The sequence below is a fragment of the Rhododendron vialii genome, chromosome 8a (assembly GCF_030253575.1).
Source record: "Rhododendron vialii isolate Sample 1 chromosome 8a, ASM3025357v1".
In the NCBI taxonomy this organism is placed as follows: Eukaryota; Viridiplantae; Streptophyta; class Magnoliopsida; order Ericales; family Ericaceae; genus Rhododendron; species Rhododendron vialii.
The window spans coordinates 31,131,179-31,145,347 of NC_080564.1; the positions used below are offsets into that span (position 1 = coordinate 31,131,179).

Below are 14,169 nucleotides of genomic sequence, written 5' to 3' on the forward strand. Positions count from 1 at the left end.
GATCTTTTTTATATGCAGTAAAAAGGTAAAACACAAAACACAGAAAAAGAAAAAAAAAAGAGCCCTGCAAGTGTACATTGTGTGGCACTAACAAATGAGAACATGGCATTAACACCACTCCTGGAAATGGCTAAAAATCATGCAGTGCCCTACTGCCAAAGTAATCTTTCCTGCTGCTATTTTTTTCTGAGACCAATACTACAAAAACCAAAAATTGATCCTAAGGTTTGTCAGCAAGCAGTCCACGAGAGATCAAGGCCAGCCGTTATTAACACGTTCATATTTTCTGAACATTTTTGGGTCAATATTTGCATCAGCCTTAGTGAGATGCAGACCCAATCAAATAGGCCAGATGTTTCTTATAAATACCTACGTACACTTCTTATCAAAAAAAAAAAATACCTACGTACACTGAAAACCTCCTACACTAATGCAGCCTCTTTAAACAAGGACCACAAAAGCTAATGCACAAATACTAGAAAATTGTGGAGAGCATTGGCTGAATACAAGTATGGGGGATGATGGCCATAGCCCATATGCTTCACTTTAAATAACAGTGTCCGCAAACCCATAAAGACCCGAGTCCGGCTTCCGACTAGAAGTAGATGAGGGATTTAGCAATCCCACAAAGCCTTCTATCGATGGTGACACCCTAAACACGCCATTAACCCCAAGGGATGCTGGCTCAGGATGGCTGTGACCGATCACCCTTTCTCTCAATGGTGCATTCCCGTGCCACACATTTGGCTGAAAATAGTTATTATCAACTTGTCCGACGTTATAGCCACCCATGTGGCCTATCATCAATGGTGTAGGTTCCGCATAGCTGCAACCGATCAACCTTTCTCTGGATGGTGCATCCCCATGCCACCTGTATGGCTGACCATTGGTATTCACGACTAGACCGACACTATCAACTGGCATACCCCCATGAACCCCAGGCCCAGGATAAGGCCCTGCTGGTGGAACATGAAGTCCAGATGAGGAAGCAGAGAAACTAGCGTTGTGACCATGGATTCCGCCATTCAACAAGTTTGTTGGTATCAAACCTTCAGAAGAACTCTTGCCATCCACATAAGAGTTATGACTTAGCCGTGTCCGTTTTACCTCTTGGCTAGTCAAATTCTTCAAAGACTCAGGAGGTTCATCTGCTTCTCTCTTCTGTGTCACCTTCTCTTTAATTTTCTTATTTCGAAGAGATCCATCTGCTTCTCTCTTCTGTGTCACCTTCTCTTCAATTCTCTTATTTCGACGGGTGGTACTTCTTTGAAGGCCAGATATTAGTATAGGGATATTCCATCCAGGTATGTGGGGATCAATCTTGTGATCTACCAAACACTTGAGAGCAGACTTCAGATTGGCTAAATACTTCTTGTTTGCTTCGTTCTGTGCGGAATTACACAATTGCTGAATCAGGGAAAAGAAATACTTACAGAATTGATAAGAGAACCGAAAACTAGTGCATACCAATGCTTCATCAGAACTTGATACTTTTCTCTCTTCCATAACAGTATCTTTAGACTGTTTTAAAAATTGTTGCATACATAACTGAGGAGGGTACCGACTCTCCATCCCAAAAGTACAAGCAATATCAACAGCTTTAACTGCCATTTTCTTCTTCATCATCTCCTCAACTATCTCTGTGGCATATACATACCGCGACATTAGGCAGGATGTACCGAAAAACCAAGTATAAATAATAAAACAAGCAACATTAATGAGTAAAACATGCATGACTTGCAACTTAATCAAATGTGTCATACATATCTCCATAAGCCTATGAGATTTTGATATGACATTCACCATATTCCCATAATCTCACCAGAGCCAGGGTTTTGACGATACGGTATCCATTTCCTAAATTATGCTTCGCTAAAAACCTATCATTCAAAGCTATCCAATTATTTCTTGCAAGTTTCTGCGACTTAAAAGAAGTAGATATGCATAAAAAGACTATTTATAGTGACTAATGGACAAGGGGAAATAACACAGCATTGTCTGCAAATTAGAGTTTTCAGTCTGGTACTATCGGTACTTACTAACTAAAAATCTTGTAGAACTAATGTGAGAGGGGCAGCTATATGCAGGTACTATTAAGTTGCTAGAAAAAAGATGACAGAGGCTTGATTGTTGTAAAATGCACTAGATCTCTAAGATGTATGCAATTATGTATGCGGTTCTTATCACACTTCATTCTGTGCACTCCCTCCCTTCTTTGATAAGTTAGTTGTGCTCTCTATTCGGTTCTCTTGCTCTTCAGTTTGCAATGGACCTCTTCATATAGCTTTGAGCTAGCAATTATTATGATAGCCATGCAATGTATTTGGAGGTGGACTATATAAAACACTACTACTCCCAATGGCTTTGGTAATTTTTACACCCTGGGAATCCTTCATCATCTCCCATATTCATGTCATAGCAAAAGATCTCTCCCTGTTCTTATCATCTGATACTTGGGGCTATTGCTCCTTCTAAAACCACGTTTACAAGTAACAAAAACAACCTACTCCATCCGTCCAAAAAAGATTGTCGAGTCTGCAAAACGATAACCTAAAAAAAACACATTTTTACCTCGAAAATTTCAATTTTTTTGTTGACAAGTTAAAAGAACGCGTTGTGTACTATTTACTAACTAGTGGCAAAAGGGTTGAACTTTTACGACAAAAATGAATTATCTTTCAAGTTCTCAGTTGGTCGACCAAACAATTTTTTGGTAAGGAGGTATATCTACACAATTCCAGTTTGTAGCTTGAACTAGAATCAGGAAAACCACATCACAGTCAAAATGCAAGTCCAACAACCCACATCATAGCAACAATTAACATCAGACATCTTCATGAGAATCAAGAAAACTACCTGGAATCCTTGCAACAAGAATATCCGATCTCCGAAGCGATTCAGAAATTTCCTTGACATTACACCCCTCAATCAAATCCCTAACGTCCTCATTCTTAAACACACTAGGTATGCCAAAACACCCAATCAAAAGAAGCAAAGCCCTGCCATCAACCTCACACCCCCTTTTAACCCCGCCGCCTTCCTTAAAAACCCGATTCCTCCACTCCATCGCCACCACCTCCGCCTCCTCCTTCAATTTCGCCTCAATCTCACCACAATTACCTCCCATCAACAGTAAAAACTCCAAAACCAAAACCGAAGCTTTTCTTTCCTCAACCCTAGTCGAATCCTTTCCGTGCCGTAAACACTCCAACACCAATTTCACGGGGTTCGGCGCGAGTCCCAACAACCCCGGACCTTCTTGACGAAGCTTCGCGACCTCTAAGACATGAGACACGATATAGTTATACAATCCGCGGCTAGACATAGATACGCATAGCGATTGGATCTCAGATAGCCACGGCCGAGTCTCATCCACCGCCGCAACGGAATTAGGCACTTCGGCCGTGGGGGAAGCTATGGTTTCGGTATGAGACACGATACAGTTAGACAATCCCCGGCTAGGCGTAGATACGCAAAGCGATTCGATCTCGGATGGACACGGCTGAGTATTATTATCCACCGTCGACACGGAATTAGGTACTTCTGCCGCGGCGGAAGCTAGGGCTTCGGGACGAGACGCGATACAGTTAGACAATCCACGGCTAGGCATAGACACGCATGGTGATTCGATCTCGGATAGACACGACTGAGAATTAGGCAATTGCGCCGCAGCGGGAGCTAGGGCTTCGGTGACGGGGGAAGCGGGGGTGTTGGGGTTGGGTTGGGGCAATTTGGACCGGATGAAATCGAGGTGCGCTTGTAACTCGTCGTAGCGGCGGAGGAAGGAGGAGAGGGAGGCGGAGAGGCTTCGGAGTTCGGAGACTTTGTCAGTGAGACGAGGGGGGGGTTGTTGTTGATGGTTTTGGGAAGTTTCTGGCGGTGGATTGGTTGCGATGGGGAGGTCTTGGGGATGTTGTTTCGGAGGGGTGGTCGTCATCAACGGCGGCGGATGGGGTGGCGGCGTGGAGTGGTTCTCCGCGTTGACCGGAGGAGGGGGAGTCGTCGAGGCGGTGTGTAATTTCATTGGCAAATATTTTAAATACACTAAAAAATAAATTTAAGTACTCCGTATGAAGAAAGGAATATGGATGGGAGAGGAGGGGCCGTTTTTTTTTCAGTTGCCAATTTTTTTTCTTCTAAATATACTAAAGAATAAATTTGGAAATTTATAATGTCACTCCGACTGGGGGAGTACAGTTATCAATTTGGGAATTGACATTATCAATCTCTGTGTGAAATTGATTTTGCCACTTGTTTTAAGAGTGTCATTATAAATTTGAAAAGTGACATTATCAATAGCCATTAATTTTTAATTATGTATAAATTATCAAAATCACCCCTGAGATTTCATGAGATTATATATTGCCCCCTTACGTTTGGAACATCACAAAATACCGCCTGTTGCATAACAAACTACCCCATTGTCTTGATGGAAATCCGACGGAATCTGACTGACATTATCAAATTTTAATTATGATAGACCCAGCTGTAAAAGCCAATAAAAGCTATGAAAGGATAGTGTGGCCCATTGAAATTAGGATGATAATATCAGACAGATTCCGTCGAGTTTCCGGCTACATCACAATAGGGGATAATTTGTTATGCAATAACGGGTAATTTGAAAATTTTCAAACATGAGGGGGCAATTTATAATTTATAAAAAAACTTGGGGTGATTTTGATAATTTGCCCTTTAATTTTTTTGTTATTTGTCAACCTAACATACACACAAAAAGTAGATTTTATTTGCATTTACTTTGTTTCACTTCACTCTTCTTGAGAATACATTTCTCATGTAAAATTGCTGACAACTGAACGGAGCCAACGTGAAGAAGATGTGTCCTCATGTGCTCCATTTAGTAATTGAGAATATTGCATGAAAATTTTATTCCCATTAAAAATAAAGTCAATAAATCTAGGGGGCGACTATTCGCAGCCCCGTATTTTCTCCCTTTGCCCACTATATTTCGGTAAATAGTTGTTGAAAATCATACATAACATTTCGGTAAATAGCTGTTGAAAACAAGATTATATTTCGGTAACTACATATCGAAAATATGTTCAATCTTGGGTAAACAACTGCCGAAAATACATTTTCGGTAAATAGCTGTTGAAAAGAATATTATATTTCGGTAATTGTATGCTGAAAATGTATCTCAATTTCGGTAACTAACTATCGAGTATAATTGAAAAAATTTAACGGGCTAAGGGAGAAAATACAGGGTTGCGAATAGTCGCCCTCTAAATATATCTTATACGAATAGTGTGTGTGTTCATTGATTGACTAAAAGATTTACAAGTAAATTTTTTTTTTTTTTAGCCAAATATTTTGCAGAAATAATTTTCAGTAAGAAGTTGACCCACGACTTTTTTGCTAACTAAACACAAAAAAACAAAGCACAGATAAGTTGATTTTTCATCATTTCCGTGCAATTGGAACAACATTTTGGATTCAAGGAGGGAGAGATTGTCTTCGGATCATTTGTTTTTTAAATGTTGTTGTGATCATCAATCGTATCAAATTTACGTTAACCAGGCATCACTAAACACATAATACAAATAAATCTGGCTCAGTGTGATAGAGAGTTTTGTTTTGTTAAGATAAATATGTTCCATAATCGTATCAATTGAAATTCAATCCATAGGACTCTAGGCATGACTAGTCGTCTCAAATAGGATAAATTTTTGGGTGTCCGGTGGGTACCACATCACCCCGCCGATGTGGTGCTCAAGCAACACATTTGGGCTGTTCAAAAGTGTATTGAACGATTTAGATTGAAACACTCTAACTCCTCTCACCTCAACACTCTTATCTTTTTTTCTCCAAATTCGAACCGTTCAAAACCGAAATGAACGATCCAGATGTGTTACCACTTGGTACCGGCTCGGCACCGAAAATCTTCTCCTCAAATAGAACTAAAATATGAACAATCCCGACTATCAATTTATTTAGGATCAAGGAAGGCCCACAAAAAGGTCAACAACACTGTAAAGTCGCTAAAACAAAAAAGAAATATGTTTCCATATTCTTTTAGGAATTTTCTTAAAGATTGTGATTTTGGCATTTTAAAAATTGATGGAAGGGCTCTAAAATTGAATTGTATTGATACACAAAACGACGTCATTTTAGAGCTCCTCCATCAATTTTTGGAGTGTTAAAATCATTTTTTTTCTTAACTGTAGTTTTCATTTTCTAAAGAGTGCGAAAATCATTATTGATTGATGTGAGGCCTCTAGTGATGGAATTTATGATTCATGGCCCTTTAAAGTGCTCTATCCGTCCCAATTTATTTGTCCAACCTAAAAAATTCTACTCTTTTAGGAAATACAATCATTACATCTAAAAAGATATAAATTCCCACATTTACCCTTAATTTTTTTACAAAAATTACTTTATTACTAAACAAAAGGCAAAAAGGAAAATTTGATTCAATTAGAAATCAAATGGACAAACATCTTGGGACACTTAAAAGTCAAAAAGTGGACCAATAAATCGGAACGGATGGAGTAGTATTTTAGTAATTAGGAATTACTCCTTCCGTTCCAAATTGAGAGTCCATTATTCCATTTTAGGTTGTTCCAAAATGATGGCCCTTTTCAAAAAATGGAAGAAAAAATTTGGTGATTTTTCAAAAGTGTCCCTCAAAGGTAAATATAAGTGTTATAAAGTAGGTAGAATATAGAGATAATGGTGGAGATAATAGGTATTGTAGGTGTAATCATTCGATGTCTCCTTAAATAGTTGAAATTTCCAAAATAGACTCTCAGTTTGGAAAGGAGAGAATAGCTTTTCGCTGCCCCGTTTGAAACTGGATGGAGCAGTTTTGTGATATTCAAATCCCTCATCGATCATCTAAGTGTAAGTTTTTGTTGTGGACTTCGTGGAGTAGAACGTCCATGCCAAAATTGGATAGAGATTAGAGGGTTAGGTAGTCCATGTAAAGCTTCAAGATGATCAGATAGATAGCTGCAACAATTTCATCGATCTAAGCATATTTTATTTGAAATAGTTAAACAAAGGAGTGCTACTTTTCTTACAAATCTCTAATTGTTTGGGTCAAGTTGTTACGGTTGTCCGATTAACATGAATTTTTTTACCTGTTTGGAATTCTGCAATACAAATTTTTAAAAAGGGAATGAAATTCTCATAATCTCGTAACAGTTGTAGCAAACATGTTTTATTAATTTCTACTCCCTCTGTCCCCTTTTTTTGTGTCCAGTATTCCATTTTGAGCTGTCCCTTAATAAGTGTCCATTTTGTAAAGTTAGGGGGGTAAAAGTTAGAGTATTGTCTATTTTGTCCCTAAAAGTATATTTTATTTTGAAAAGTTAGTGAGTAAAAGTGTAATGATGATAGGTAAGTAGGGAAAGTGGAGGAAAAAGTTGATGTGAAAGGTGTAATGATGATATTTTTTTAATAAGTTGGAGTTACGAAGCAGGACACTTAAAAAGGGACGGATGGAGTAATAAAATTCAAAATTTAAAAGGGGAAATTACATTAACCCCCCTTTAACTACCACCTGGCCACACATTGCCCCCTTTAACTACAAAATTCAACACTTAACCCCCTTAAACTACCAATCGTTGAAATTGACCGGATGCCATTAACAGAAGTCCTAAAATTACCTTACTACCCCTTTTCTTTTGGGTATATATACATACATATATATCTCTAATTTCACAAATCAAGCTGGTAAATAAAAGAAAAAAAATTCACAAATCAAAAACTTCCAAAAATGATAGAAAACCACTGAGAGGAAGAATCCCCCACAATGGGCTCCCTCCCCGACCCCTCCGCCGAGTTCAACTCGCCGAACTCGTCGACTAACCCACCCCGGTCCACAAAGAATTCATCGGCCCCTTCACCTGGCACAAGCAAACATAATCCTCAAATCCCACTTCTTTTCCACAAAGAAAATTCAAAACCACCTTCACCGACTGCGCCACCATCCAAGCAAACAGCCCCGAAACAAACATCGCGTTCGTAGCCAGCGTCGCCATGAATGGACTCAATCAGACCCTCACAGTCACCGTCAAGCTCAATAGCGTCGTCCCAAACCCTTTGTTTTACAAGTACTCGGAATCTGAACCTTGCAAAGTTGAGACCCATTTCTTGGTCAAATTGGAAAAGTTCCAAACGGTCCTGATATTCTCCCCGCTATCAAGCACCGTCGTAGCGAGCAGGGACATCGATCGACAACTGGTCGGGTGGGGGGCCGCTAGATCTGACTGCCGCCATGCCGCGGGACCATCACCGACGGCGACGGGGAGTTCGAACTCGACTCCGAAGTCAGCCGGCGCATTCTAGCAACCAACAAGTACATCAGCTACGACGCGCTCTCGCTGAACACCATCCCTTGCTCCCGCCGCGGCGCCTCCTACTACAACTGCCGAGCTGGCGCACAGGCCAATCCGTACTCCCATGGGTGCAATACCATTGCTCACTGCAGAGAGAGAGAGAGAGAGAGAGAGAGAGAGAGAGAGAGAGAGAGAGACTGCAGTAGCAGTTCAAAAAGAGAGAGAGAGAGAGAGCTTTACTAGGTTTTTCATATAAAAGGGGAAATGAGGGCAAAGTAGGCTAATTTTTTAGTTCCGTCCAAATACTTAACAGATTGCAACTGTAGGCCTCACAATTTCAACAATTGGTAGTTTAAGGCGGTTAAGTGTTGAATTTTGTAGTTAAAGGGGGCAATGTGTGGCCGGGTGGTAGTTAAAGGGGGGTTAATGTAATTTCCCCAATTTAAAATCTACGGCAAAATCTGAAGTTAAAGTCTAAAATCTGTATCCACAGCTATAGCAAACACGCTCCTATTCTTATTGGGGGTATTGCGGAAATGGTGTTCGAATTATTTCAGTTTGGAATACCGAGCAGTTGGTAATCTCCTTTGTTAGGTGTGACCTTTTCCTATTCGGAGGACGAGAATAATAGTACTCCAGAACTCCTTGGTTAGGTGCGTTTAGGTTTCTATGCGTAGGAAGGACAAGATTACAAAGTAGCTTTTTAAGCTTTATTCGATTGTTTGTGTTCCAAATCTCCTTTAATACTTATGTTCCATGTCTGGTAAATAATCATGTGATTAGTTCGATTTGATGTAATTCTCCCTAATTTTTGGTTGTGTAAAGTCGAAATATCTAGTCTTTTGGTTGATTTTTGTTTTTATTCAAAAAATTTAAGATTTCGATCATAATTTTTTACTTTTCTGATTTCTCTCGTTAAGTCAAACCAATAATTTTAAAAAAATTGACGTAAAACAAATAAATGCAAAAAAATAAAATAAATGAAGACAAAAAGAGAGAGAGTCAATTATCTTGTTTAGCCAAAAGACGTGCATTTCCTCCGGCTTCATCACGTTTGTTTATTATAATTGCTTCAAAGTTCAATCCACTCGGTCATCAATGTCCTCTCTCATCATCGCTGATTGAGACGCATGACTCATGAGGCCCAACTGAACTTGGAGATGGTGCTGTATAGTGATGTACGCAGTATTGTGTTGTGCACATTCGAGACGTCAGATCATGCATCTGACGGCTCAAATCTCATCTTAGCAAAGCTCTCAATCATTGGTTGTTGAGATGAGATCCGAGTCGTTGGATGCACAATCTGATAGCTCGGTGGTTCTGTGCACCAATCCAAAGTCACACCCAACTCTATAGTTTTTTTTGTATGGAAAATGCCGGCTAATGACGTATTTTGATAATTAATACCCGACAATAATATTTTTAGCATTATCAAATGTTGCTCCATCACACTACATCACTATTCGTAGGGAACTCCATCACACCAACGTCTGGATCGAAACTAAAGTCCCGTCACGTATGGGTGATATTAAAAGTATGTTTAGCTCTAATGAGAGACCACATGGGAACTTGAACGCCCTTATCCAATAAAATCCAAATTCCTAACTACTGAACCAACACACCTCGTTGGAACTAAATAGTATGGGCCGGGTCATAACGATATTATTCCAATTTCATCAAAATTATATACTCTCTCCGTCTCATTTTCTTTGGTCTTTTTCAATATTCTTGCCGTTCTTCAAACTCATATGTCTCTCACTTTATAATATTTTTCATAATTTAGAAAACTTTGTATTATAGATCTAATTGAGAACTATCAAATAAGATCCATATAGCATATTTTTGGAGATTCATATTAGTAAAAGATATAAGAGTTTGAAAAACGATACGAATTTCGAAAAGTCCAAAGAAAAATGGGATGAAGGGAGTACTAAGCTAATATGGATCGATCCGGCTTCTCTGCAGTCAATTACAGAGAAGCATGTGTGATTTAATATGAATATAAAAACAAATTTAGACCATTAAAAATATCATCCGACGATTGCGATCATTTAGTTGCGCTCATTTAGACCGCGTTTCTGCCGTCCTAAACTGGACCGCATACAAGGCAGATTCAGCTAGTATATTGTGAGTCGGACGCGGGGGGCTGCTGTGCCCATTTATGGGCCCACTCGGGTCTCGCTCCGATGATCGGAATCGTTCATTTTGTAGAGCTCATCGAGTAGAACAATTATTCAAAAAATCAGCTTAATTAGATATCATTAAGTGCCTGATTGGAGCTCATATAACTCTCGGTCCATGGATTATAGTGGATTTGATCCAGTGTTTCGGATCCATTCTTTTCAAAATAAAAAGGTTCCGATCAGACACTTAATGATATCCAATTAAGCTGATTTTTTGTATAATTGTTCTACTCGACGAGCTCTACAAAGTGAACGATTCCGATCATTAAAGCGAGACCGGAGTGAGCCCATAAATGAGCACAGCAGCCCCACCCCCCATTGTGAGTCCCACTTGAAATGACAGTAGTATTTGTACTAGAAGATACGCTGCTTGAGAAATTATTCGTTGCCCCAAAGGCGACACATCATTTTTGCCAAGGTGGTGTCTCTTACCAATCCAAATCTGCCATGTGGATTAATCGTAAAGTCATACTTTTTTTGATCAGGTCTGAGAGTCTACTTGAGGCATTAAAATATCCACTGACTACTACGACACAGCCACTCTCTCTTATAGCATCTTCAATCCACCTCTATTTCTCCAAAATAGAGGATGGATGTGACACATTGAGGGGAGATTTTATAATTTATTCTCTTTTTTCTTTACTTTTTGTAGTTTTTGGGAGAATTTTTGAGGGACCTACCGTCTTTTTTAGAGTTTGGTCCTCCAAAAATAAATTTGGTCCTTTAAAAATGGAGGATCAAAAGTAAATTTGAAGTACAAAATTCATCCAAACTCTAAAAAGGACGATGGGTCCCTCAAAGATTCTCCCAAAAAGTACAAAAAGTGAAGAAAAAATGAAATAATTACAAAATCTTCCCTCAATGTGTTACATCCATACTCTATTTTGGAGGAAATGGAGATGGATTGGAGATGCTCTTACTATAGCGGTAATGATTCCCACACGTAGTACTTTTGCGCATATATCATACACATGTATTTTTGTGGGATCCATATCGGGGTCCCATAAAATGATCCAAACCGCTTATCTTTTTTAAAATATTTTTAGAGAATTTTTGTAAAAAATCAGCTCTAACGAATATCGGTAAGGGCTTTCTCAGAAATCGTAAGGTGAATCATTCTGTTTTTCCCTACGATTTATAAGAAAGCTCTTACCTATATCTGTTGAATATGATTTTTTACAGGAACCCTTCAAAAAATATTTTCAAAAAGATGAGTGGTTCGGATTATTTTGAGGAACCCTGATATGGACCCTATAAAAATGTATGTGCATGATATGTGCACAAAAATATATGCAAGTAGCATTGTTGCTAAAATAGACATGTACACCTAAAAATTCAAACTAAATGTGTACACCAAAAAATTCAAACTCAAAGTTCTGTTTAGTAAAAGCAGAAGAAGCAAAGACCCACGAGATTAGTGTTTGGGTTTTATTTTATTTTGTTTTGTTTTTATTTAAAAAAATATTTGGATAAAAATCTTAATTTTATTTTTTTGATTTGTCTGGACAAGTCGAATCAATAATCCATAAAATGTAGGTGCAAAACTAACAAATGAGATTTTTTTATATAAGGACAAAACAAAACAAAAAAAACCTAAAATTTGTACCAGTTCCGATAAGGGCTATTTGGGATTTTTTTTTTTCCGTTTTGCTATTATTCATATTTTTCGTGTTTGTTAGTTTTTTGGGACAAATTTTTATGGATTATTGATTTGTCTCAAAGAGAGAAATGGAAAAATAAAAATTATGACTTTTACCCAATATTTTTTCAAATATCAAAGATAAAGCCAAAAAAACTGGTTTAAAGTAAAAATTACGACTTTTACCCATTTTTGGAAATATCCAATATAAAGCCTAGTTTTGTGGGTTTTATCTTGGATATTTAAAAAAAAAATATTAGGGTAAAAGTAAAAAAATAAATTTTCCGATTTTTCTCGTCGAGAAGAATCAATAATCCACAAAAATTAACAAACGCGAAAAATATGAATAATAGCAAAACAGAAAAAAAAAATCCCAAATAGCCCTTATCGGAGCTGGTGCAAATTTTGGGGTTTTTTTTTTTGTTTTGTCCTTATAAAAAAAATCTCGTTTGTTAGTTTTGTACCTACATTTTATGGATTATCGATTCGTCTTGTCCAAACAAATCAAAAAAATAAAATTAAGATTTTTATCCAAATATTTTTTTAAATAAAAACGAAACAAAATAAAACCAAAAATTAATCTCGTGGGTCTTTGCTTCTTCTGCTTTTACTAAACAAAACTTTGAGTTTGAATTTTTTGGTGTACACGTTTAGTTTGAATTTTTTAGGTGTACACGTCTATTTTAGTAACAATGCTACTTGCACATACTTTTGTGCACATATCATGCACATATATTGTTGTATGGTCCATATTGAGGTTCCATAAAATAATTCGAGCCACTCATTTTTTTAAAAATATATTTTGAAGGGTTCCTGTAAAAAATCAGATCCAACGGATATCGATAAGAGCTTTCTCATAAATCGTAGGGAAAAACATAATGATTCACCTTACAATTTTTGAGAAAGCCCTTACCGATATCCGTTGAAACTGATTGTTTATGGAAACCCTCTAAAAAATATTTTTAAAAACATGAACGGTTTGGATCATTTTGTGGAATCCCGATATAGACCCCACAAAAATGCATGTGCATGATATGTGCACAAAAGTACTATGTGTGGGAATTATTACCGCTATAGTAAGAGAGAGAGGCTGTGTCGTAGTAGTCAGTGGATATTTTAACAAAAATGCTAAGGACACATATATTTGTACACATATCTTGCACATATATTTTTATGGGGCCCACTTCGGGTCCCATCAATTTGATCCGAACCGTTCATTATTTTTAAAATAATGTTTTAAGAGTTTCTGTAAAAATTCAACTCTATAGAATATCGATAAGGGCTTTTTCAGGAATCGCAGTGCGAATCAGACTGTTTCACCCTATGATTTCTGAAAAAGCTCTTACCGATATCCTATCGAGTTGATTTTTTACAGGAACTTTTTAAAAATTATTTTAAAAATAATGAACAATTCGGATCATATTGGTGGGACTCGAGATGAGCCCCATAAAAATGTATGTGCAAGATATGTGTAAAAGTGTATGTGCAAGTAGCATGACTGATATTTTAATGCCTCAAGTAGACTCTCAGACCTGATAAAAAAAAAAGTAGACTTTCAGACTGACAATTAATCCACATGGCAGATTTTGATTGGTGAGAGGCACCACCTTGGCAAAAATGACGTGTTGCCCTTGGGGCAATGAATAATGTCTCCTCCACCCTGGATCTGGGATTGCAGTGCATCACGTCAAAATAAAATTTTTCCTGGAAAAGTATTCTTTTTCCTAGAAAAATTTGTTTTAAAAAAATCGTTAAAAATACTTTTGGACGCTTGGATGATGCCCTCCCGTCCCTGTAATGCAGGGGTACACTATGACTCCGTTCAATGCAGGGGTACACTATGACTCCGTTCAATGAATGTTGTGCGGAAAATTGATTCTCAGAAAAAGTGAAATGAAGGAAAGAAAAATGAAATTTATTTTCCTGTGGGTATTCTGTTGACAAGAAAAAACAAGAAATCTTTCAGGAAAATAAGAATCATTTCCTTTTAGCAAGACATATTTTGCAGGAAAGTGTTTACAATGAAAAAGTTAAAGCTATGGATTCTACA

General features: G+C 37.7%; 2 protein-coding genes across 7 annotated transcripts in view; one reads left to right on the forward strand and one right to left on the reverse strand.

Annotated features, from left to right (window-relative positions):
* Positions 1-14,169, forward strand: part of LOC131335283 (ABC transporter I family member 17) — an 81,784-nt gene that overhangs the window by 15,302 nt on the left and 52,313 nt on the right. The gene's annotated exons all lie outside the window — the stretch shown is intronic.
* On the reverse strand, positions 266-4,135 carry LOC131335286 (protein FRIGIDA-like). 5 transcript variants are annotated; one of them, XR_009202487.1, is made up of 4 exons: positions 2,857-4,057; positions 1,468-1,640; positions 403-1,386; positions 266-369 (listed from the first exon to the last, which is right to left on the reverse strand). XR_009202487.1 is itself a non-coding variant. In XM_058370589.1 (4 exons), exons 1-4 carry the CDS (start codon positions 4,022-4,024, stop codon positions 547-549), a joined length of 2,124 nt encoding a protein of 707 aa, XP_058226572.1. In that variant the 5' UTR covers positions 4,025-4,058; the 3' UTR covers positions 266-546. The 5 variants fall into 5 exon arrangements, 4 of the variants coding, with proteins under 4 accessions (XP_058226572.1, XP_058226571.1, XP_058226569.1 ...); XM_058370589.1 differs by having other exon boundaries at positions 266-1,205; positions 1,263-1,386; positions 2,857-4,058; XM_058370588.1 differs by having other exon boundaries at positions 266-1,170; positions 1,228-1,386; positions 2,857-4,058.